Source organism: Zonotrichia leucophrys, chromosome 6, assembly GCF_028769735.1.
Source record: "Zonotrichia leucophrys gambelii isolate GWCS_2022_RI chromosome 6, RI_Zleu_2.0, whole genome shotgun sequence".
NCBI lineage: Eukaryota > Metazoa > Chordata > Aves > Passeriformes > Passerellidae > Zonotrichia > Zonotrichia leucophrys.
The window spans coordinates 18,548,997-18,574,838 of NC_088176.1; the positions used below are offsets into that span (position 1 = coordinate 18,548,997).

At 45.2% G+C, this 25,842-nt stretch overlaps 1 protein-coding gene across 2 annotated transcripts; it reads right to left on the reverse strand.

Moving 5' to 3' along the window:
- Positions 1-514: 514 nt before the first annotated feature.
- Positions 515-25,718, reverse strand: LOC135449961 (broad substrate specificity ATP-binding cassette transporter ABCG2-like). 2 transcript variants are annotated; one of them, XM_064717496.1, is made up of 16 exons: positions 25,700-25,718; positions 17,053-17,330; positions 16,419-16,478; positions 15,049-15,163; positions 12,670-12,822; positions 11,807-11,964; positions 10,593-10,744; positions 9,328-9,444; positions 8,219-8,484; positions 7,583-7,665; positions 7,135-7,224; positions 5,561-5,685; positions 5,059-5,213; positions 3,547-3,636; positions 2,278-2,390; positions 515-1,403 (listed from the first exon to the last, which is right to left on the reverse strand). In XM_064717496.1, the coding sequence occupies exons 2-16, from the start codon at positions 17,328-17,330 to the stop codon at positions 1,256-1,258; spliced, it is 2,103 nt and encodes a 700-aa protein (XP_064573566.1). In that variant the 5' UTR covers positions 25,700-25,718; the 3' UTR covers positions 515-1,255. The 2 variants fall into 2 exon arrangements, with proteins under 2 accessions (XP_064573566.1, XP_064573567.1); XM_064717497.1 differs by lacking the exon at positions 25,700-25,718 and adding an exon at positions 18,834-18,986.
- Between the last annotated feature and the right edge of the window lie 124 nt (positions 25,719-25,842).

A 25,842-nucleotide genomic window follows, 5' to 3' on the forward strand; every position in this document is an offset into this window, starting at 1 on the left:
GACAGAGACGAATGCCGAGGTGTAAAAGGTGTACGAGGTTACTTTGCTCCAGGCGTTACAGGCAGTGAAGCCGAACCGAGAGCGCCCGGTCTGTGCTCCATGCGGCTGCGCTGTCAGTGCGCTCATTTCCCCCTTCCCACCGCAACCGGAGCGTCATTGCAGGAGCACCGGCAGGATTCTCACACCGCAGCCCGGTCCAGGGACTGAGGCCAGCCCGACCCTCACAGGCAAACTCTCCAGTCCTGTGTTTGAGGATGTTTTCCTTTGGCTTAGCTGATCCGCTTACATCTGCAGGTCTTCAAGCGATTTAAAAGCATCTCTTCTGCTGCTGATGAGGTGGCCAGGAAACAAGTATCGGCACGATAGCCGATACTTGGGGATACTGTGGGGACTGTGGTACACGTTGCTGTAGTTGCCACAGCCGTAGCTACATAGGTGTTTTCCAGTCCATAGTGTAAGTAGCACTATATACAGATAGTGCAGCTAAGAACTGAGTCTGTTGTTAAACACTTCTGCCAGTAGTAAGTATACAAATTTTTATTTAGAAAGTAATAAAGAAAAAGGGCATTCCCTCTCATCCTTTAAGTAGTAAATATATTTCTTGCTGTTCATGGTGCGGAGGGGAGGTTTTTTGGTTTCTCTTTTCCTGCAGTACAACAGTACATATTTCTCTTCTTAGGTGAGATGTCTAACACCACTGCTATTTAGTTTTTAATTAAGCTAAAGTTGTTTCTGGAAGTAGCTTCCACTGAGAAGCTACTACAAGTACAACTGTTTTTTCCTGGTAATGAGTGCTTGGTCTCTACTGACTTCAAACTCAAACATCTCCAACACATTGTGAATGGTCTCTGTCTCTCCTCAGATGTGACAAGCACTAACAAGGAACAACATACCATTTTATAAATGCCACCATCACCTTCCACCTTTTGGGATGGAGAAGCTCACATGTCCAATAGAATATTTTGTGTATACGCTGGCCACAGAATAATAATGGTTTACAATATAAAGTTTGATATGTACCTAAGGAATTACGAGAATTGTATTTTCTTAGGAAAATCACTTACGCAATGTACATTAATGCATTTCTTCTTAAAACCCACAGTCCTGTGGAGATCACGCTCCAGAAACAGGGGAATAGGCCTCCCATCTGAAGTGCAGTAAAGTCAGCTGAAACATTTTGGCAATCTCCAGTAGGCCCTAACAAACTTTGCAGTTTTAACACCTGAGAAGCTGCAGGGCAAGGCAACACAGGAGTCTATGTGAACTTCCTCATGAACCGGAGTTTTGCATAGGCAATGATAAGGAAGATGACAGTCATGCAGAAGAGAGCCACTATGTTTTCCCACATTGCCCAGCTGGTAGGTGCAATTCCTTGGCTGCACAGGTATGCTTCACCAGAACACCTGCAGAAAAGCACAGGGCAGAAGTTCATGTTACTATGTAGCACACATCCTCAGGTAATTATTATTGTTTCTCAAAGATCCTTCTACCCTCAACTCTGCAAAACAGGTGATGGAAATAGACAATCCATCACCAAATAAAACTCAAGGGACAAATCTAGATCTCTAGCTCTCATAATTTTTCAGTAGCAACCTAATTGTTCTTTATAGATAACTGGCAATTTATGAGGAAACCTCAGAACCATCTTAAACCATGGTAAGTACAGAAGCATTAGCTTCCCCTCAACAGTCACTGGAAGTCCAAAAGCCATGGAAACATTACTCTAGCACTGCTCCCTGCAAAATATTCAGCTTGCCATTTTTCTAGTACGAATCACGAAATAGCTGCACTGCTACAGCTTAAGACATCAATAGCCAAGAGCACTTCAAATAGGGCAAAATGAAGCACTGTGAGAGAGATACTTTTGCTCTCTCTGGATCTGCAGGGAGGTTAGTATTTAAAAGTTCTGTGGGAGAGGCATGTTTCTGATCACAGGTCTACTGCTTTCCAGCAACTCTGTAGCTGTCCACACACTGCCATTTCCATTGTTAAGTGACTCTGGATTTGTTTAGGAAAAGTGATCAATCAGGGCTAGGTTAACAAATACAAAACTTAATTTAGCTAATCTGCCTATTTTTACAAGTAAAGTTTCATCTCTGCTTCGCTCTTGGGTAATTGTGGAGTTTTACTGTATAATCCTAAAATACATTACTTCGGGACATGTTGTTGAGACTGGCTTGTAAGTGGTTATTCTGAAAATAGTATAAAAATTTGACACAGTCAGACTTCCCTTCAAGTAAACACTATTCAGGCCCAGAACCATCATGAGTTACTTACATTTCTTCTGTAATATTGGGGGGACAACTGCCTGTGTATCCCACTGACACTGTAGTATTTGGATTCTTCTCACCACAGAAGTAGAGATCTCTGTACTCATTTACCTGAAGGGCCTAGGGAAAGAGGAAGACACTAGATTTTTGCAGAGTTCATGGTTTGGGCTGTTAAAACTGAAACACTTCAAAGGAACTTGATTATTAGAATACACATACCACCATTCTTGGAATCATATGTTCATGTTCCTTTTTATTTTCAAGCTCTTAGACACTGCTTTTCTTAGCAACTGCTCCAAGTTCTACATGCAGGGTGGTTCAGTGTCCCAGGCCTTAGCTTCAAAGTTACTCAGCCACGGGTTTCTGTCTTGCCAGCTACAAGTTTCTGTTCATCCACACTCACCTGGGTCAATCTACTGATCCAGAAAATCATGTGGCTGCATGCAGATACCCCAGCATTACCACACTGAAGGCATGGCAAAGTCAGCCAAAGCAAGAGGTGAAAGGTTCCTCAGCACTGGCATTCTGCACTCACTGCTATCTCAGAGGACTCTTTTACATTAAGTAGCACTGATAAACCATCTCAGTGATACCCAAGTAATGAGGTCTCACACATCTCCCACCCTGCACCAGCTCCAGCATTCATTTCAGTCATTGTTACCTGAAGTAGGACACCATTCCTTCCAAAGAGGCTTGGCAAGGATGCAAACAAGGAGATGGAAACAACTCCACCTGTGACCTGCTCTATTTTCTGTGTTTCAAGCAGCTGCACCCTTAGATTCTGGTACCCCAGCTCCTTACTATTCAGAAAAGTCAAATTTCATTTCAGAGGAAGCCACTCAAGACTGAGACACTCGTGCACTATCGTAAATCTCTTAACCAGTTGGAAAGTCATTGGCCCCAGCTGGCCACCCATACAGTAGTGTCTGGAGAGGCTGGACAATATTTGATTTTATTCTAAACCACAGGGATCAACTACTCAGGCTAGGAATTAGTGCCTGACTGGACAGCTTGCTCTGCAGCTGTCCAAGCTGCATTAATTCTGTAGCACAAAATGTTTGTTCAGTCCCTGAGACTTCCAGCTCTCAACAGAGTTCTAAATTTCGCTTCCTTTTTGAGGCTGGCTGGTCTATTTTTTTTTTTTTACCATGTTCATGCAATGAAACAAACCAAATCTGGCTTTTAAGAGAATTTCAAACTTTATACTCAAAACCTTTCCAGGAAGCAGCAGTGTGGCTACATTACTCAAAGGAGACCAATGCTACTTTCTACTCACAGTGAGGCCATATCGGGGGATGCTGAAGTACTTGAGCCAGTTCAGCCAGCCCATTACTGAAGGGAGGTTCACTAAGAGGCCAGAAAAGATCTGAAATAGAACACAGGAGATTGATGAGTCACAAACTGTTTACTGCAAATAATACCATTCCTGCACAGATGCTGCAGCTCCCAGCAGAGGTTCACAGGGATTGATGGATCTGCTACTGCTGTCATCCCTGCACCCACAGACACGAGCTGGAGCCTTGGAGCACTCCCATGCCACTGGCCTGACAGCACACCCGAGTACTCCAGCTGAACTGCTTGCAAAGAGGTCAGAAAGGTTTTCTACACCCACATGTGAGCTAAGAAGCATGATCACAGCTTCTTACCCAGGAGGACTATCCTATGGTAGAGCTAGGCAGAGGGTAAAGAAGAGAGGAGAAATAAGAAAGAGATGAGAGACTGGAGAGATGAGAAAGTAGAGAATCAAAAAGGAGAAAAATGGGGAGCCTTATGAGCTGTTATTATTTCAGTCCTACATCTTTTATCCATGCTTTCTCTCATCTGGAAAAATATTTGCTTTTACTTCTTATCACAAGTGGTCTTCATAGGTAAACACGATATTTCATCCTCTGCTTCATCACAAGTGATCTTGTGCTTACCCCACTGACTTTCAGGACATGCATGTGTCACTCCTTATACACTGTGACCTAACTCAACGTACACCTTCCCCTTCACTACACATGCACACTTCTCACCCACAGTGAGCAGTTAAAGCAGTGCACTTGGCTTATTGCAAAAGCAGCTTAAATTGCAAATCAAAGAATCAGGGAGGTACTGTGGCTCGGAGTATGTACACAGACAGTGACCAGGAATCATCTAACAAGAAATATGTAACTTGGTAGGTTTCACAGTCAAGATGTTTCATCATCAACATCACCTTTTTCAAAAAGAACTCACAGCTCTCATCTCCAAGTGGTCAAAATTTCTTTCTCTCTCTCTTGTTCTCTTCCTTAAAAAAATCCTCAGGGAAGAGTATTGAAGTAATTTCTTGAACCCCAAGGTAATATTGAATTACAAAACAAGAGAGGGTTTGTGACTTTTGTACCACTTGGGCAGCAAAAAATAATGCAAAAAATCAACAGATCTAAAGTTTATTTCAAGGCTTTTTCCATATAAATTATCTAGTTGATCAGTTAGATTTCTAATACTGGAAATGCAAGATTTTTTAAAATCAATCTTTGTAAGGACAGTTTAATTTAAGAAAAAGCAACACATGTTTGGGGCATACTGTTTGGAAAGCTCTGGTGGCATCACAACTACTGAATTGCACCCAACCCTTAGACTACAAGCTGGCAGAAGTATATCTTTGACTACCACAGTGATAATAAAATCACAAGCATGGAGCTGACATGCCATTGGATTATGGATATTTTAGCCTGCCTAGGATAAGCTCAACTCAGTCCTCTTAGCTGGTCTCACCTCTTCCCTCCCCTCCACGAAAGGAGCACACAACCCCTAGTATACTTACAAGCATCAGGACAAAACAAATGGTGATGAGCAGATTTGCCACAGCCACCACATCCATCCCAGCACTGATAGCCAGGGACATGGCTGTGGCAGTGTAGGACACCAGTATCAGGGTCAGCATGAAGAAGAAGAACCGCTCTGCAACAGCTTGGTATCCTGTCAAAAAGCAGAAAGGTGAGAGTCCAGTAAACAACCACATGAATTCCAGAGTGGTACCCTTGGATACAAGACAGGCAAATCAGGAAGAAAGACCAAGTGTGGAGTTGGCAGGAACTTTGCATGCTTCAGAGGCCCAAAGAGCATTACCAAAAGACGTTGTCAGGAAGGTCCCTGTGTTAGATTGCTGGTGTCTCTGCCCCTGCCCCAGAGTCCTCCAAAGTTATGATGCCAAGCACTTAAATCAGTTGAAAGTTCGAGCAGCAGTATGTTATAGATACAGGAATCTGGCTAAGTCAGAAATGTGTTGGAAGACAACAGGTTCAATGAAAGCATCAATTCTTTACCAATCATCCAGTAACTGATGCATGAGAATATGATGGCTGGAGTAGTTCTCATGGGCAGCAGATCTCCTATCATCAAGGCCAGGAAGTAGGCAGACACACGGTAATATCCACTGGTGTACTGATGGCTGCGAGAACAGGAAGGAGGGAGTTGTACAGGTTTAGAGGTTCTCTGTGAAGCAGGCTCAGAGTGTGTGTTTGATTTATCCTGATTTGTTTTCTGCTTTTTCTACCACTGACTCCTCTCTATGTAAATTGCTTATATTCTCTGTGCTATCACTGACACTCTATGAAGCAAGGGCTGATCTGTCTCTCAGACAGTCAAACAGCACACCAAGGAACGTGAATGAAACACTGTGTGACTGCTAAGTAAAATATCATTAAAAAACTTCTAAGTCTCTTTTCAAAGGAAAAGATCCTTAATACAAGAGCACAGGGAAGCATTAGACTTCTATAAACTGGAGGAACACTTCATCCACTGCTAACTCATACAGCTGCTTCCAGGGAAGAAGGAATGATACCCAACAATGGGAAAACACCTTTGGGACACCAACTCACCTCCAGTACAGAGCATTATGATTGTTTTGTTGCTTAATGGAGCTCATGAAAAGATGCTTTAACGGTGATGTGCCTAAATCCCCATTGACACAGCTGGTAAACTACACTGGCAAGCACGGCAGACTAGCAAGAAATGGCAGTGTGGGGGAATTTCACTCCTGAGCAGCTGTTATGGACAATATCAAGCTGCTCTGAGCAGCCTGTGGGTGGACATGGACATTCCAGGCATAAATCTCCAGTTTCTGTTTCACTGCATAGCATCTTTCTGTTGCTCTTCTATTGCATGAGCTGGAGGCACCTCCAAACTACACTTTCAATATATATGTATACATACATGTGTGTATACTGTAGGTATACATACCTACCTGTGCATTTACATATGTATACACACATACAAAAACATATACAAATATATATATATATAACTATAAAGATATTATGCATAAATAATATTATAAGAAAATAACTGTGTTTAATTATATATTAATTACTTTTAACAACAATGTAATAATCAAGCACATCCCTCTTAATCAAGAACACAGAATTAATAATCAGGAACACAGATGTGCTTGATTATTAATGATCTCTTGTAAGCCAGACAGTGGCCTCCTTTATCTGAGCATCCATTCCAAAGTTCCTGGAGAAACTCTCCCTTCATTTTTGTACAGTCTTGCCACTTAAGGACCATTGCAAGACTGTGCGTCAGCCCCTGCGAGAAAGGGGGCAGGAAGGATTCACAGTCTGCAGGATTCACACGCAGACCTCAAAACCAGCTGTTACCAAAAGTGGGTAGGAAAAACAGTAAGCTGTCACACAGGAAGCAAGAAAAAACATTTCCTCCTTCCCCCAGCTCTTAGCATTTCAGCTCCCTGCTCTACAGACTCACTTAGCATTACTATTACAATCTGATGTTGCAAGGGAGCAACCAAGTCTTCGGTGGTAATAATTTTGTTCAGTGTGTAAGATACTGCCCCATCTCACTCCAGGGTATGAGACAGTCCAAGTGCCTTACTACTTACACAAATAGTTTCTTGTCTCTGATGAATAGCTCAATTGCAGAGACACTGGAAAAACACTGGTTTGTAGTGACAAAAAACAAGGATCCAACCCTAGAAGGCAAAACAGAACAGTGGAAAAGTGAGGGAACAACCAGATCAAACAGTGGCAGCCTCAGACACCATTCCATAGAGTCAGTGATTTTCTCTGTCCATAGAATGGAGATATTTAATCGCTACTGTAAATCTTAACTGTATCCTTATCTTCCCTTTTACATCCCCTTTGTACTTATGTGCAAGCCTGACAGAACTGTGGCCCCTTTAGGACCCCTGGCAATTCCATGCTGCAGTGCACTGAGACTTGTGAACCCAACCCTCCTTTGTATTTCAAGAGGATTCTAAGGCCTTCCTTCCCTGTGCCTCAAACCTGTCTGCTACAGATAGAAAAATGAGCAAAGCTTTTTCATCTTACCGATTCTGAATGCCGCTTCGGTCCAGTTTTACACCAAAAAAGATAGCACCCACAACCAAGGCTAGAATTACAGTCACTGCAATCTGGAAGTGGAAAGAAGAAAGGTAAAATGAAATCCTTCAGATAAGTAAAAAATCAGGAACTAACATTATTAAGTCATATGCAGGGCTTAAGATTCACACCTGCCTAAAGCCTTGCTCTTGTGAGGCAATGTATACCTGTGACACACCCAATTAAAATTCTTATGACAGTTTTTCAGATTTTATCCTTTTCACTTTTCTACTTCATTCTTTGGCTAGGAGAGTTTAGTAGAAACATGCTTATAGAGTAACCAAGTTTAAGTTTTAAAGTGAGGCATAAAATCAGTATCACCCTAGAAGATCCCTGTGTGACTCAGAGAATGAAGCACCTTCCCCCCCACCCCAATCTTCAATGCAGTATTCTTATCCTAAACTAAACTGGAGATTTTTTCCAAAGGCCACAAAGGTAGCTGAGCATCTCACTCTATTTACATGGCAATGGTACAGGACTTTTCTGTTTCCCTAACTGCCTTTGAAAACATGTTCTGCCCTACAAACTACAGATTACGAGACCGAGAGCAGCAAGAGTTTGAGACTTTTAGCAATTGTTACCTACTTGTGCAACGGAGGCCTGTGGGTTCCTGATGAGATTTTTCAGGGAACGCTTGGATACCCAGTAGAGCTGAGTGAAGAATCCATTTGCATAGGTGATCTCATGCTCCTGCTTGGTTGGTCTCTGCTTGCTTCCCCGTCCAAGCTCCACTTTCCCCAGTGCTTCCTTTGTGCTCTTATACAGGCTCGAGCTGAGGTACTTCTGGTGCAGCACGTCTACCACACTGCTATCCACGTTGTCTTCAGTCATTCCATTTTCACTGCTCGCTTCTGAGTGAGAAAAAGATATGGCTTGTGATTCCCTATGAACCTGACCTTCAGATATGGCCCATCAATAAGCTCAGCAATTCTGGAGGCTGAAGAAAAAGGCAGAAATGCCCAGAGAATTTGAGTTGTTCAGGCCTTAGGCCTGAGTTTAGGAGGCTAGCTTGAATGAGAGGTTTGTCCTACATTTTTAATTGAAACTAGCTAATCTGCCCATTCTTACTGGCACAAAATGGTCATATTCTTGTAACATGGCACCAGAAAACTTTTGTTTCATTGAATTTGGAAAAAATCAATGTTTGCTCTGATTCACATCACTTCAGTGGTGTGAACTGCTGTGTAACTGCTTTGCAAGATCTGTTCCCTTATAGTCCTTCAGTTAACGATGAGCAACATGATCCCTAACAAGTATTTCCAAACATTTCACTCATTATACTGGTAGAGAATTTCTTCCCTAAAAGTTCCAATCTCTTTCACTCTCCTCCAAATCCAACACTCCTTAGCCATCTACCTAGTCTTCTCTGCAGCAGCCTCTTATGTGACTGAAAGCTTGTCAGCTGCCTCTTGAGACTAGGCAGTTTTAGTTTTTCCAGTCTTTCCCTCACAGGCTTTTTTAAAATTTTGGTATTTGTCATTGCTCTCCTATACTACTGAAGTGAAAAAAATCCATTTAAGAAGTCTTCTGATCTCTTTAAAGAAGCCAAAACAAAGTATATCTATTAGTAGGAACAATGAAAAGATAAAGAAATGCCCTTAGACTCAAGGAAACCCAGAGAATAAAAGCTTGCCATCACCACATACAATTTCCCTCTACACTAGCCAGCAGTGAATTTCTCCTCTGCAATTTACCTTTTCCTGTGTCCACAGGTCCATGATCATCCTTGCTGGCTGCCACAGCAGTTGAATCACCATTTATGACATCAAGGAAGAAGTCAGCTGGATTATTGAAGGGTTCACATTGATATCCTTTAAAAACAAAACCAGAACAAACCAAAACCACACATGCAACGTGTTTGCATTGCACAGGGCACACCTCAGAAGGTCAGGTCTAATACTATATCACTTTTCTATAACCCTGTTACCAGAAAGCTCCACTGCTTTTCCTAAGTGTAACTTTACAGCAGTAAGATGGAGGACAGGATTTAGGAGATGGTGAATCCAGGGTATCTAAAAAGCTTCTAAGTTGCTTATTTACTGATTTCAGGTGAGGAGGAATCTCTAACTTGCTTCTACCACATCTCAATATGGACAACTCTTGCCTCCTTGCCATTGCTGTTCAACCACATTCCATTCTGAAAGACACACAGGTCCTCAGCAGAGGTTCCTGGATGTCTGCTCTACAGCCTCAGATATTTCCTCCAGAGGCTCAACTCTTGTTGGTGTTTCCCTGGTCACAAGGATGAGGAAGGGCTGTCCGAGAGCAGCTTCTTATAATACAGTTCTAAGTATGGGACAAGGAGGAAATTAACAACAAACAAACCCAAAGACACTTCTACATCTTCCCTGAGAGAAAGGAAGTGGGCTACAAGGAGGAGGAGTAGAAGTACTGACATTGGTTAAAGCCCCCCCATTCAAACCAGGGAAAGCTTACAATCTAATGAGTCCATGGTTGCATCTAAAGATTGGAAGTCTACTCTACATTCTCTGTTCATTACACCCTCACTCTGCTTACTTGAACAGAGGGCAGCCACTCAGCAATGCAACTATTAACCCATCTTAAGACACATCCAAATTCTGTCCTCTTGGTTGCCCACCTGCATTCAGTCTAGAGCATATTTTTGGATCAATCTGTACACATTGCTGCTAATCTGCAGGCTGTGGTTCGAAAACCACTGGATCTGCCACCGAGGCCTGGTACAACTACAAGCATTATCTAGTGATTCTTGGTTTTTATCCTCATGCAAGGCAAAACAAAGGCAAGAGAGAGCATGGTCTCTTGTCTGAAAATTTTTAGGTTTCTCATTGTGTCTTTTTCCTGTTCTAACATAACACTGCTTAGACTGTGTACATTTTCTACCATCCCAGTGATAGAAAAGCATGGGCCTATTATCCCATGCTAGGGCAAGAATCTACACAGGAGCCAGTTGCTTTTGCTCTTGGCATGGAAGACTTACCAATAGAACTGAAGTAGTCCAGGGCGTTTTTTGCAGGACCATGGTACAGCACCTTTCCTGAAGCCAGTAATGTCAGACTGTCAAACAGCTTGAATATGGAGTAGCGGGGCTGATGGATAGAAAATATGATGGTTCTCCCTCTTCTTGAGAGCCTGACATAGAAACAAAACATCTCTTAAGTACACCACACTTTGAGTTTCAGGAAGGCAAACCCCAAGTATCAAAATCCAAGACAAATACTTGGCAACTTCTCAGGGCTCTGACCCAGAAAAACCTTCCCTCCCTTCTCTGTCACGGTATCAGATGCTGCCTGCAAGACAGCACCCATCATTACAGGAGACCATCACTGCAGCCCAGGTAGCCAAAGTATGATGTTGTCTGTTGGTAGCAAAGCTTGAGGCCACAGCTGTGTATAAACCCTCCTTATGTGTTTTTTATACCAGATGTCCACCTAACTGCAACAGTCCTAATGCGCTCAATGGCAATACCAGGTGGTACTTATCAGGCTGTGGAAGTCTGGCCAGATGAGATTTCTCTTAGCTCTTCTGCTGAAGATTTACTCTAAAGAAAATTCAAACCAAGTTTTCCTTGAAATTTGTCAGATGCTCTTTCAAGTGCTTTAGCACTGATGCCCAACAAGGACCCTTGATGATCAAAGACCTATATCCACAAACCCCAGACCAAAGCAACGCCCACAAGCAAAATCAGACAACTTGCCACAAACCAGGAGCAGTATTAGAAAGCCATTCTCATTAAATTACCCTCTTTCATCCTCCTTGCATGTAACTTTATTCTAATTGTCAGAAGACACCTCATCTCCAAAACACAGAACACTTAGGGTAAATTTGCAGGTGAAGTTTTATCTGAGTTCAAGACTGTTGTTGGGTAATAGACTCAGATGGAAGGCCAAGAAATTATGATTACAAGGTTTGACCTCCCAGTCCACTCTTTGTTGTGGCAAAGGGAAGCTGTCCAAGCTACATCTGCTTTTTGGGCTCCAATCCAATGCATGCTGTGGAAAGATTCCCATAAGCTTAAAAAGGCTTTGGAAGAGACCCAAACAAATAATTTACCACTACTTCTGAGTACATTTGTCTAGTTTTTATGTTTTTGTTTTTTAAAGGAGGACTAGAACTACTCAGTCATAAGAACATTCCTTTTTTTACTAATGATTTGACAACCAAATTGCAACACACTGAAGCACTGACTCTTACTTCTTCAGAAGGATGAGGACTGCATTGGCTGTGCTGGCATCAAGGCCAGTTGTTGGTTCATCTAGAAAAAGGACTGGTGGCTCTGTGATGAGCTCCATCCCAATGTTGGTTCTCTTCCGTTCCCCTCCAGACACTCCCCGGATCAATTCAGTTCCGACCTGCATGCAGAAGAAATCAGATATTTGCAACAAGACCCAGTCAGTACATGCTCTGGACTTGTGGGCTTTCCACATCCAGCAGCCATTTTCGCTCTCAGAGTCCCTTTAATGAACTCTAGGACCAACAGCAGGGGAGTTTGACTCAGTGTGAGGGACTGTGTAGCAGTATGCTGAGCCTGATTTTCAGAGGTACCAGGTGCCTTATGACTTCAGGGAACAAGGATGACACTGACAAGAGACTGAGTGAGGCCACAGTAATCAGAGGAGGGCATTGGTGTGTGGGGATGCCTTTTTTTGGTAGCTTGCCTGTTAATACAAGCTCTACACAGAACTTTTCCATCGAAGACCAGTTTTTCATCCCTCAGAGCTTTCAGAAATGAGAAAACAATTTTCTTGTCTTGTTTCACAAAGCCAGGAAGTGACTGAACAACTTTCCAAGATGCAATGACTAAGCGACTCTTTCCCTTCTGAATTTATACAACACTCTGGACATGGTCCAAAATCTTCCCCTTTTAGTAGCAAATACAAATACCTCTCTCCAAACTCCCTCCTGAGCTGGAGACTGATTTCTCGCATGCAATATGGTTTAGTCAGGTTCCTGTTTGGCTTTCTGTAACTGCACTACACACACCATACTGCCCAGAGACAAGTTGTTCAATTTCCAGAGGTAGCAGGATTTCTGAGAAAGGTGTTCTTGCTGCTCACCTTAGCATCAGCCACTTTGCTTAATCCCAGCTCATTGATTATCTGGGTGACTCGCTCTTCCTTCTCTTTAATGCTGATGGAGCTGGGGAGTCGCAGTGCAGCAGAGAATTGCAGGTTCTCCCTCACTGTCATTGTGCCCATAACAACATCATCCTGAAAGTACAAATGGACAGTTGGAAAGACTCCTCAGCTGCTGAGTGGGCATAGGAGTCCCTTAGTGGCTGTTACTGCATAAGTTGCTTGCGTACCACAGTGGAACCCAGACTAAAGGTCAACTCCTTCAAATTTTACATGACATGAAATTCAAAGTCGTTCAGTAGCAGTCAAAGGGAGACTGTAGCTCTGCAGGCTCCACAGCTTAAACCCAGCACCCGCTCAGCCTCCTTTCAGGCTGAGAAGTTCAAGTGCAGACAGTGCTGCTGTGTACTGCATGTGCATTTTTCTTACTAGCCAAAGTGGGGCAGAGCAGGTAGTGATTTTGTAGAGTGAAACTTCCCCAAGGACACTGCTAGCGCTCAGTGTTCAAGGTGGAGACACTCAGGGAACCACCCTGATCAGCTCTGTTCCCAGTTACAAGCCATACCTAGTTGTGGTCCAGAGCACCTGATGAGTTCAGCTGCCAACAATGAGCTTTCCCCAGCTCCTCACTGGCAGCAGTTTCTCAGAGAAGAAATTGCACCAAGACACTCCTGCCATGCCTCAGCTATGTACAACTCTTGGACCTAAACCTTTCTTCTAAGGGCTACAAGAGCTTTAACAGTCACATGCCCTTTAAGGGAGAATCAAATCTATCCAGCTGACAGACATGGGCATCCTACAGCAACGTGCAACAACCATGAGCCAAATAAGAGATTTGTCATCAGGTCCATTCAGAATTCCATGCGTCTCCATCACCCCCACTTTGGTATTTGCACCAATTCTGTATCCTACAATATGATGAAAAAAGGGCTGCAACACTGGGTAGCTGCTAAGAAAGATGCCTTTTACATCAGCCATCTTTGGAAGACATTCCCTAAGCTCCAGGGCAGCAGATTCTTGCCTGCTTTGGGACTCTGCCCACATCAGATGTAGTGCATCACTAGCACACATGATCTACCAGTCAACCATGTTTGGCACTGGAGTTAACAGAGGAAGACAAGAATGTGCTGCTTCGCTGCCAAAGATGGTTTAGGCATTTCAAACCTCCCTTCCCACAGCCCCTCAGTCTCTGACCCCAGCCTCCCATTCTCCACTCTCAGATCCACCAACAGAACTGCTGAGTCACTCCACTGGAAACTGAACTGTGAATTTAAGCTTAATACCAAACATAACCAACAGTGGCATGACACCTTCACTCTCAGCATGAATGGAGAGACCACCAGCAGTTTTATAGGGATAACATATGACTTAGCATGCCTATATGCTTCTCTGCATAAAAATGATCCTATAATTATGTATTTAGGACTTAAATGTTGTTCATAGTTTTCGGTCCATTTTACTGATCCAGGGAGTACTGCATGGGGTAGGAAGGGGGAGAGACCATTTAACATTTGACCAAGTTGCTTATCATTTTAAAGTTATGTTTGGTTGCTCTGGACATTTGAGAGACAAAGGTCTCAAACTGGGACCACCTGTGAGAAACTTATGGGCTTTTCACCAGCCACTGAGGATTTGGGGATCTCTGACCTGCAGGATCAAGATTTAGCATCAGTCTCATCCCATGGATCCTGCAGAGCCCCCCAGCTGGCAGCTTTCAGCTGCCTGTGTCACATCTGCCTGCAGTCAAAACCCTGGATGGTTTCCAGATTTGGCTTCTCATACAACTGCCAAGAATCCCCTTCTCCCCCAAGCTCCCCAGGGCTTTGAGGGTCTATTATTGGTCCAGGCCTCCACCCACTTCCGTAGATTCAGCTGGCTTTTCCTGTCTCCGAGTGGAATGGACCTCTGTCACAGCCAGCTAGAATCAGAGGAAGAACAGCAGGGATCTATTTATTTCCTAGAATTATTGTCTGATAGTTTGAAGCTACTTCTGCCAGCTAGAACAGCTTCTGAGTTTAACAACAAGAGATTTTGGGTGTCATGTTTTTTTTCTCCTTTTTTTAAAAATCTTGGTAGCACTTCAGGGCTGAGCCCAAAGGCCAAGTCACAGTAGTCCAGCAATTTGGGCATCCATGTGGCTAGGGGAAAGACACACCTCTGTTCTTGACTAGGCTGGAGTAAGAGTTTGATCTTATTGTCTTCCATATCCCAGATTAAAACTAAAAACTGTAACAGCTGAGTTTTCAAATTAGGCTCTGTAGGGATCACTAAAAATTACCTAAACTAGTAGTTGATGCTTCCTCCTCTTATGTGGTCTTCCATCCCAAGATCTCCCAGGCCCCCAGGAAGGCAGTTACTCACCTGCACAACATATCCTGAGATGCACTTGAAATTTGGAGGTTGTGGGATGCCATCTATAAGCACTTCTCCAGACAGACCTGCTGGGTCCTTTCTGGCAGCCAGCACATCTAGGAGACTTCAGACAAACACCAGGCATTAGGTTTTGCAATAACTGCTGCTTTTACCCTTGACTGGTTAAGTACCACCAGCCAGGACTGAGTTACAGCCTGCTCACAGTGTGCTGCAAACCAGAGGGCACAGGAAGGGGCTTCCCCTATTCTGCATGCTTTAGCTCTTTGTACACAAAGTCTGGTGTCCATCCAGGATTTTCCAGCACACGGTGTGCCACAGCAGTATGGCAGTGTACAGACGCTCACAATTCACAACAGTCAACCTCCTACAGACATAAACTTGGTCTGAGTATTTACAGATAACCTCAAATGCACAGAGACAAAAGCACCCTGCTGCGTCGCTGCAGGCTGCTCTCCAGCCAGGGGAGCACTGAACTAACTCCTCTTATCTCAAGGAAATTAGTCCATATGAGTGCAAAGACAGGAGTTAAGATTAATTCTAGAAAGTAATTTTTTTTAACGTATCACTGAATTCTCCTTACTGCCAGTGCAGAGGCCAGCCTGTCTGCCAGATAAGTAAACTGCCCTGACGAAGTGCTGCTCTTGAAAGCATGCTGATTAACCAGCAGTCTCCTTAGAAAAGAAGATCAATGGTCACCACAAAGACAGGTCTTTGTGAACCCTGGCCATATTTCCAAGTGTCTGACATTCTTAAAGTCAGAGTGTGACAAAAGAGCTCTCTTACCACAGGAGAGAAAACAGCATTAGCACTGGATGGAAACAGTCTACATGGCATTTCTCTGTGCCTTCATCCAAACAACTCAGAATGTGTGCACCCCCACCAGCAGGCCACAGCCAAGTTGGGGTAAGGATCCAGAGCATCCCACCGACTGCATTACCATACTACTGTCAGTTGTCACAGAAGGGTCTGGCCTAGCAGCTTCAAGGAAATCTTGCTGCAGAGAGTTCAGAGGGGGTGACATCTTCCACGCCTCAGGGGAGCTTGTGCCCATCCCCACAGTCGGACAGAACCTACATCTGAGCTCCAAACACCCCAGTTCTCCTTAACTTGGGCCACCACCAAAGATGACTGCAGTAATACGGAGCACCAACTGGAGCAGATGAAGTGTGTGACACGGTCATGGTGCAAGAACTTCAGCAAGGCTGACAGAGGGACAGGAGGTCAAGCTGCATCACCAGATCTCTCAAAGGCATGCAAAGGTCTAAGCGTGCAGATACCTCACATCTCCCCTAACCCTCAGAATCCCAAAAATACTTTGAAAAGCTGATTGTCCACTTAAAGGAGCAGAAGGTACTCACGAAGATTTTCCACTCCCTGTTGGCCCCAGGATAGCATTCAAGCCTGGTTTCATAATGCCACTGGAAGAAGGAAAGAGTTGTTAACAAATAAGGACATTTACAAGGACCACACATTTGCAGATTTTAGTAGATGTGAGATGTGAACAAAATGTTACTGAAAGAAAAACCTCAGAGATTAAAAACTTCTTAAATCTGAAATCAATAAGCATTCTTCCTTTCTGTCCCAGACTGCCAGTCAGAACAGAATGAGAACTGGACATAAAAAGCAATCTACATAAAACAGATTGTCTTCCCTGGACAGCAGGGTCTTGAAAAGAAGCAGCAACTGCTCTCTGTTGCTCATTTCCTCTGACTGCACCTTGAACCATAGTTAAGAGAACCCTCAGATCTTCTGGCAGAAGAGTTCACACAAGTTTGGTCCTAATTTGCTCAGATCAATATCTGAAACTGCTTCAGCTATATCCCAGCTATTTTGCCTAAAAGCAAATCAAAGTGCTTACAAGAACTGCTGACTGGCAGGAGGGCAGTCATTTCTGTACCAGCACAGCTGGATCTGGAAGGTGACACGAGGTCACTGGTTCACAGCAGCAGATTAATTCCTACCCTCTAGTATTCCATTTAAGCAAACACTTACTTAACATTGTGAAGGATCTTCTTTTCCACAATTTTCCGTTTACAAAGGAATCCACTGGACTGCTTAACGGAGTACTGGATGTTATGGAAACTCACAACGGAGCCACGAGGAGATCGGAGGGACTCTTGTGTTGGAACAGAACGTTGGAAATGGCCCACTCCTTCCTCTTCTCCAACAGAAACAACGCTGTGATCGAACCTTGTGTCCGACATCATGCTCTTGTTACACAGGCCAAGCTCCACTGCACGGAGGTCACTGCTGTTTTGAGCAGTTCCCATCTGTTGAGGCAAAGAACACATAAACATGCAGGGAAGAAGATATGTGAACAAAGATTTCTCCAGAAAGTGCCTTGGAAGAGCAAGTTCATGACACCACAGCAATCGGTACACATGCCAAGTTTCCAAAAGGATGGGCATCCGCACCGGAAGACATCCAGTAGTCAGTCCCCAAAGGCACAGAAACCTACAGATTTAGAACTAACCTTTAAGGACAAGAAGTGTGTTCTTGAAGTAAATAATGCTTGCTCAAAGGGCATCTAATGAGGCAAAACCAAGCCTACCTATGACAGTCACCATCTTTGGCAACACAGTCAGTATTACTAAAGGAAGCTGCGACCACTTGTAGAGACTCAAGCTCACCTTCTTCAGTCATAACATGCTTACCCCTCCACCCCACAACAAAGATAGCAGAGAAAGCCTATTAATGAATCCATACAAAGAACCACAGCAACAAAAATGTTTGTGTTTACAAAAATGAAGGCCAGTCACAAGCATCTTGTTCGCTGCACAAGTCTGTTTCAGGAATATCAATGTGATTAAAATAACAATTACACATGCTAAAAATTACTGTGATGATGCAGAAAGCCAAGGTGCTCATCAGGTTAAAAGAGCAAGGAGAAAGACCTGTCCACAAACACACCCGCTGCTAGTTCCTCGAATTTTGTGTGAAGGTAGAAGTATCCCACGAACCGCCCCTTTCCCACCATCTGCACTTCTTTCCTCACAGGTCTGAGAGGGTGGTAACTAGTAAAACCACCACTACAGCAGTAGTAGATTTCTCAGGGATAGAGAGATGGCCACCCTATTAGGAAACTAGAGCCTCAAAAGCCAGGTTTAAAGAAATGGAAATTGTCCTTTCCTCTCTACCTCTTCCAATCTCTGAAAGCTCAACAAGTTGCATAAATTTTCTCCTGTATAAGTAAAATAAAAATCAGGGGCAAAGGAAGGGTTGTTTAATTTGAACCTATACTGAACTCTAAGGCTAGTCGCCCATGGGAAAGAGCACAGGATATGCTGGTTACATCAGCAAGAGATGGCTTATACACTTGAAAGGTTGCACAACAGATGATGAGAAAAAAAAAACCAACGGGATGATAGTGACACTAGGGACAAAGACCTTGTTAGACTTTCGAACATTTTTCTTGTATCTGTCCTGGTTAGGTTCTGCGGTTTAGTTCACCGTACACCCTTTTAGGCAGGGTTCTGTAAAGCTACCGATTAGCACTGGAAGCACGGAGGGCACGAGGACGAGAAAAGCCTAGCAGAGGCTACAGGTAGGCTCGGGCTGCAGCAGCACCTCACGGCGGTGCCCGCCCTGTGTCTCCCACCCACGTCCAGCGGGCCGGTTTCGCCACTAAACCGGAGCCCGGACCCGACCCGGCCGGCTGCGCTCCTCTCTCCTCCCGCAGCCCGCGCCCGCCCGCAGCGTAGCTCCAGCCCCGGCCCCGCCAGGAGCGCTGCTCGGCCGCCCCCGCCCCGGCCCGGCCCGGCCCGCGCCGTTACCTCGCGGCTGCCGCGGAGCTCCAAGTGGCGGCGGCTCTGCCTTGGCGGCGTTTTATAAGCGGGTCCGAGCGGCGGGTTACATAAAGCGGCGGCGGGGAGTGCCGGCCGTGGCACGCAAGCCCCGCCGGTCGCGGGCGAAGGCGGCGGTGATGGAGCCCCGCTCCGCGGGCGGCGCGACCCCCGGGGCGGTGCCGGCGCCGCGCGGGGCCGAGCCCGGCTGCGTGAGGGCCGCGCTGTGGGAGCGCTGCCCCCGCCGGCAGCGCTGGGCCCGGGGCGGCGGCGCGGAGCAGCCCCTGTGAGCCGGGGTGCCGCGGGCTGCCGGCGCCGTCAGCCCGCCTTCCGGGGCGAGAGAGCAGCGGGCAAAGCCGCGGTGTTCGCCCCTGGGAACCCCCGAGCGGGCGGCGGAAACGAGGAGCCCCGTGAAATGCACGCGGCCCCTGCGCACCGCGGCACGGGAGGGACACTCTCCCTCCTGCCCTCCCGCCTCCTGGAAAAGTCATCACCCCCGGGGCATGGGGCCAGTCCGGCCGGGTCAGCCGGGGCCATTGGCCGCCCTAGCAGCCCTCCCCAGGGTGACACTCCCACTCGGACCTCACCCCTGCCGTGGCACGGTGCGCCTTGGTGGGCCCGGAGGGCGTCAGGACAGCCTGACAACCCGTTGTCCATCAGGTTGCCTCTCCGTGCTGCCATGTGTTCCCAGCTAGGGGAACGTGTGAAATCAGGAATATCGGATTTCCTTCAGTTTGTGGTCAAGCCTTCTTGTCTTCCCATTCTCAAGCACTATTGTCTTTACAAATAAGCTCTGTCTCCCCAGGTTCCTTGATATTGTGAATGCAGGAAAGCCCAATTTTATGGTTTACAAATACAATTTATGGCAAAGCTGTCGAGTCCTATTGCCTCTGGTTTGATTGCCTTTTGCAGCTCAGTACAGCGTTGCTCTTTTTCCTAACTACACTTTTTGCTAGATCAATTTAAGGCTCAGCATTAGGTAAGATTAAAAAACACCCTGGATCCTAAGGTCAATGAGAGCAGCATGCTAAAGAAAGCGGTGGAGAAGCAGCAGGACTCCTCAAAGAGTCATCTGTCTATCCAATCTACAATAATAATGGAAACTCCAAAGGCTCACCTCTCTCTTTTCCTCACCATACTTCCTAGGGTATGGTGATAAAACTCAGTGCCATTGATGCATTAGGCAGAAGACACCCACATCCTATGAAGCTGTATTGCTCTGTAGGGCTGACAGGTCAGCAGATGGGTTTATGGGGGTATTGAAATAGCCCTAGAGATCTCTCAGAAGAGTAGGTTTTGCCACAAGCTTGATGAATGCTATCTTCAGTCACTCTGGGTCTTGAGTGGACTTGAGTTCATGTTTCCAATGTGATTTAACTTCCCCTTTTGGGGAAAATCTGCCTACATTGAAGACTTTTGCCCTAGCGTTTCAGCAAACATGCACATCTCTGTCTCCAAAAATATTTCAATCCCAAATACTCACTACCCCTCAACAAGCTGTGGAGGCAGTCTCTTGTCACGTGCCTGGAACAGTGAGGCAAACAGAGCCTGTGTGCTTGGGAACAAAGGTGAGTATTTTCTGAGTCATGAACTTGCTGCTCCACATAGTGCCTGCACAGTGGTGCAGGAGAACAGCTCATTCAAGGAGCACAATTAAAAACTTCAGGTTATTTCTGACACCTTCAGTTGCACATCTGCTCCTCAGACAAAGGTGGTAGGTGCCTTCATGCTGGTCATTTTGGGAAATAATACTGCTCCTCCCACACTTCATGGAATAGAAAATCCACTTCTCTGTCCCCTGTGCCTAAACTCATCCCAATGACAAAGAAATAAGCAGAGACCCCAGATATTGGGAGGAACTGCATCTGGCTGGAGGCTCTGGCTTTTCTCTAGCCCATTCTTCAAGCAGCAGTCTTCTAGGCTTCTTCAAGGAGAGCCTATTTCATCTCCCACCCCAATTAGGAGTATTTTTCAACTGTACCATGTTACTAGTCCAGTCAATCTAACTCATACTGTTGCTGAGGGAAGTATCTGCCAGTACAGGGACAGAAAACAGTGGCCAGGGCTGTAGTTATTGAAGACAAATACAACAAGCCTGATGACAGCCTGATGTTACTGTACTTTTCTCTTGCTCACCGCTCTGCAGGCTGATAGGTATGCCAGCAAAGCTTTGTGCTCCTCATCCACTGAGAGGGGCATTTGCCCTGTAAACTGTCAGGCTTTATGCAGATTAAAGGATGTGGTCTTCACAGAAAGACACCAAAAGCATAAGCCCAGTGTAAAGCCCTAGAAAGCACCAAGCTCCAATGCCCTGGTGCATCTACTGAGTGACATTAAACAAATAATGCTGCAGCCTTTGAAATGACATGTTGTTATAGCAAGGAAAGAGCAGCCTGGGTCATGTTTCAGATCTCCTGCAGGTTTTAGCACAGGTTTGAGATCTTTCCTTTTGTCCTGAACTCCTGCTGCCTTGAGCCTCTGATTTGGCTGCCACTACAAGGTTGCAGAGCAGGAGGGACCATGATATCATCCTGGGCATGAAGGAAGGGATCTAGCAGAAAGTGAGGCTTCAAGGAGTCCTGCTGCTTCTCCACTTTCTTTAGCATGCTGCTCCCATTGACCTGAGGATCCAGGGTGTTTTTTAATCCTACCTAATGCTGAATTTCATAAAGCTCATAGAATATTTCAGGGACTTGAACCAGCAAGAGAGTGTATAAGGAATATGTCCAGGAGGAGATGTATGATGATAAGTGCAATTGCCTTCTCTAATGAGTGAATCAAGAAGCAGATCCCAGTGCTCACTGTATAAAAGCAGCTCTGAGATCAATGCAAAAGATAGCAATATTAGACATGGTGCTTGAGTGATACTTTCTGGGCTCTTCTTTTCCAGAAGCTCCAGTAAACCACTCTAAAACACACACCCTGTACAGATCTGTACACATGTACTCAATCTGGTGCATCTACAAATTTAGCACTCTAGGCACAAAAAAACTCATTATGCTTTTTTCCACCCTGTTGCTCATCATGTTAAAGCTAGTGCTGACTAGCCTCCCTTACTTGGTTAAAGTGTTGCTTGCCTTGGGGAAGTTGACTTTTGCAAGACTTGCAAGATTATGTAGAAGTCTGACTCTGTCAAGTTTTGTTAATCATTTACTTCATTATCTGAATTCATAGTAGCACTAAATCCTTAATTGGTAAAAGATAAGGAAGGGTTCAAGCAAATCTAAGAGTAAAGGAAATCAGTATTTAACTAATGACACTACACTGAGATATCACAGGCTTCATTCTGACAGAAATAATGAGTAATTAAAATATAGGACCAACACAATTAAGTATTATCTGGTGAAGCAAGTAATCAGCCAAGAATGTCATAGGTAAAGCACCTAGTACATCTAAACCAGCATGACAGTTCTTCAGGAGTTAAAAAGATGACATCATAAATGTGCTGAGATTTTTATAGCTCCTACTGCTGCTGTTAGTAATGTGTTCAGGAGCCTGCTAAGGAGAAAGAAAGCTCCCATGTCCTCTCTAGCCAAGCAGGTCTGGGAGAGACACCAGCTCTGACTGCCCCTATAGTATTCTCAAGCCTTTAGGACAGGGCCTAGGACTTCAGACCAAGAAGTGCACCAAGCACAGAGGCCATAACACACAATCCCCAGTACAATTTTCTCCCACACTCAACCCAAACTCCTGTGCAGGACTCCTTCAAGTACAATTTGTCTTGCTGTTAGTGAGTCAGGAATGGGCACTCCATCCTTCTGCTTCCCTTTTGAGGGCCTCAGTGCCTGCAGGAGGCTAACGGGATTAGTGTGTTTTATCAGTCCCAACTCAGCTCTGCAGAGGTCAGTTCTCTTGCTAGACATGAATGTTGACATACACATTGTTACGTAGGCATTTCACCTCCTTCCTCAGGAGCAAAGTCCAGGTTGCCCTATGAGACATTCCTAAAAACTGTTTAACTTTTATCCACTCCCAAGGCCTGGGCTGCTGCCATTAGGATTTGTTGTGGCAGCCCTGAACACATTCAGACTTTTTTTTTGCAGTAGGTGTTGTACACCCAGAGTTGCAGAGTATTCTTCCCCCAAGGGACTGTACACAATTGTAAGAGTGTGAGATATCATTATAGCAAACAGCTTGCATTCTGGAGGAGAGATAAAAAATAGCTCTGTCTTATCCATGACTTGTCCCTTCTTTTGTGCCTTCCTTGAGGCTCACTAGTGCTCTGTGACCTTGACAGAGAACTACTGTGCCATGACACAAGGTAGAGCATCACAGTAGGTGAAAGAAAAAGTGTAAAGGCTCAGAAATCTCAGCTGTCCCCTACTCTAATGCAGACTGCAGGAAAATCACATTTGTAAACAAGTAAACTGAGGAAGAAAAACAGGGAACCAGGTAGCAAGTGTTATCAAAGATAACCCAAACCAGAAAGCCAGACTAAATGTTTGGATTTTTGTCTTGAAGATGAAGGCAGTAACAAAGAGGAGAACAAAGAGAAGGAAGCACTTGGTTGCACAACTCACCCAGTAATGCCACAGGAAAAAGCAGAACACTCCTAGGATACTTATGCCAGAGTTCTTTGTACTCACCTTCCATCTGGCCTCTCTGGTTATGTTTCACTATGTTCCAACTCATCTCTATATTTGGCTTTTTCAGTAAAGCCACTGCCTGGAGTCTGTCTTGGCCAGGGCAGCTCAGGTTTTCTGACTGTGTTGCTCTGCTCCTCTCCAGACTAAATTTTTCTCTCCTATATTGGAAATGGCTGTGTAAGTGGAGATGACAAGTGCACACAAAAGGGGCAGGGGTAGCCCAGGGTCACCCGGGAGCCACTGAAGGCTGGTGAGGTGTCCTAGGCCTGGAGGTAGTACTCATTAATCAGGGGAGGCAGGGCAGGTGGAGTCACAACAGAAATGCCAAGGTGGGTGTGAATGGAGAGTAAATGGGAGCCTGGGTGTAGAACACCAGGAGTGGCAAGAGTTGATGACATTGAGCTTAGCTTCTCACCAGGACAGCAGCACATGTAGCTCCTCCAGGCACTCAGAGTGGGAGACAAGGGACAATGAGTAAATCTTAATGACTCACAGAAGAGGGACAGAGCAAGAAATTGATCACTGTCATCTCCTAAAGCATGCGAAAAGACACATTCATAAACAACCCTTGGTCACCAGGCTAAGGATGGAGGAGATACGACAGGTCTCTAGCTGATGTTCCTTGTTCTATGTCATGACAAGGACCCTGACCCCAGCCCCTGGACATAGGTCCTCATGTCCAAATGCTGAACAGTTCCTTTGGGCACATCTCTCCTTCCTCATGAGTATTTGGTAAGAGAACAGAAGCAAGTACAATCTGTTCTGTTTTACAATAAGGTCATCCTATTCTCTTCATGGTAAAGAATGCCTGCTGGTGGCATGGCCTCTCCTAGGCCTGAAAAGAATAAAACTCTTTGAAGCAGAAGAGGCAGTATTCCTGAAAGGATTCAGAAAGCCTACTTCTCTTGTTGCTGTAACACTTCTCAGTTGTGTAGGAAACTGAGAAGAAGCTCTGCCCTTTTTGTCTGCTCCAGAAGTCTTTGTATGTGCTTTCAAAGCCTGCTCTATTACTGAGCTCCAAACATGTCTGAACAACCTGGGTGGTTTGCAACATTCCAGCAATAGGTCTGCAGGTGTGTGTGTGCACAGATATGGAGTTTTTCTCTCTGAGCTTGCCCTTTACTATTATTTCTGATGCTTTTTGCACAAGAGGACCCCACAGGGACTCACAGCCACTGGAAATGATCACTTGGGATGGCTTCCTAGTCCCTTCTCAGGCAGCATAAGCAAAGCCAGCTTCAAGTTCCTGCTTTGCATCTTGCTCTGAGTGGCTGTTTCATAGGCTGCTGTGCCTTCTGGCACCTAGAAGTGAGCGTACCATTAGAGTATTGATTGGTATCTTCTGGGGACACAGTGGCCAGGAACCAGCACCATCCAGAGCAGTTTGGGGCATCCTGTGCTCTACAGCCCTGTTACTGCCATGCACACAGGCTCTCTTGGTAACTTGCTATGGCACGCCTCAGCAAAGCTGGCTGATTCAGGCTGGAGACCAGGCTGAACAGCCTCTGTTTTGTCAACTGAACTTTTGCACTCCTCCTTCAGCACTCTTCAGCCAGGGCTTTATCTCACCACACCCCGCGGGGCTGGCACCCTTCTGTCATTTGCCTGAGTGCCTGCCATGTGTACAGCATGGCTGGCTGGCAATGAGCTGTGCCTGGCATTTGCCACCTCTAAAAAAGGGCCATGAGCAGGGCCAGAGGTGCTGAACTGTGCCATGCCTCTCCAAAACCCAGCACATTCACGTTATCACATCCCTTAACCTCTGAGGCCGGGGATGGGGACCTGGCACTCACTGAAGTTCCTGCTACTTTTACTGCTCTTCACTCCCAGGCTCCTTGCTTTCATGTTTGGAGACCTGGAATTAGGGTTTGTGTGACCAGCAAAAGGATGGCGCATCATCTGGGCTCGTAATTTGCTAGATCATCAGGTACTGACTACTCCCCTCCCTTTTTCATTATTGTTGAAAAACTCTGAATACTGATAGTTGTTCCCCAGTGTTGCTCTTTTTCTCCTAGAACTCCTTCTAGGGTGTGTCTGTAAAACATACAGGGGCAGGGCAGCCTCCAGCTAACAACCTTTGGTGCTAAAGACCAGTTAGCAGCAGCTCCAGGCTAATAATAGCACTCACTAAGAGCTTTTCACAAGACTGAAAAAAATTAGCAAAACCTGTACAAATCCTTTTTACAGGTTGTAGGGAGAATTATAACCTGCCTGAGATAGATAAAGCTTGCAACAAGTTCTGAAGTGTGAGGGTCTAGTATTGTAAATTACCTGTTGGAATCCATGGATTTTGCTTCTGTCTTTTCTCTCTCACCAGGAACGGAGTGTTTCTGTATCTCAATTTCTTTCAGTAAAACAAACGACAGATTTGTTTCTGTACATTGAAAATGGAAGAGAAGGGACTGTAGGTGCAA

Coding starts and splice junctions, on each gene's coding strand:
- LOC135449961 (XM_064717496.1), bottom strand. CDS start 17,330: ATGGGAACTGCTCAAAACAGCAGTGACCTCCGTGCAGTGGAGCTTGGC. Junction 15,164..16,418: donor ACAGGGAGTGGAAAATCTTC/GTGAGTACCTTC, acceptor GTTTGTCTGAAG/TCTCCTAGATGTGCTGGCTG. Junction 2,391..3,546: donor TCCCCCGATATGGCCTCACT/GTGAGTAGAAAG, acceptor CTCTTTCCCTAG/GCCCTTCAGGTAAATGAGTA.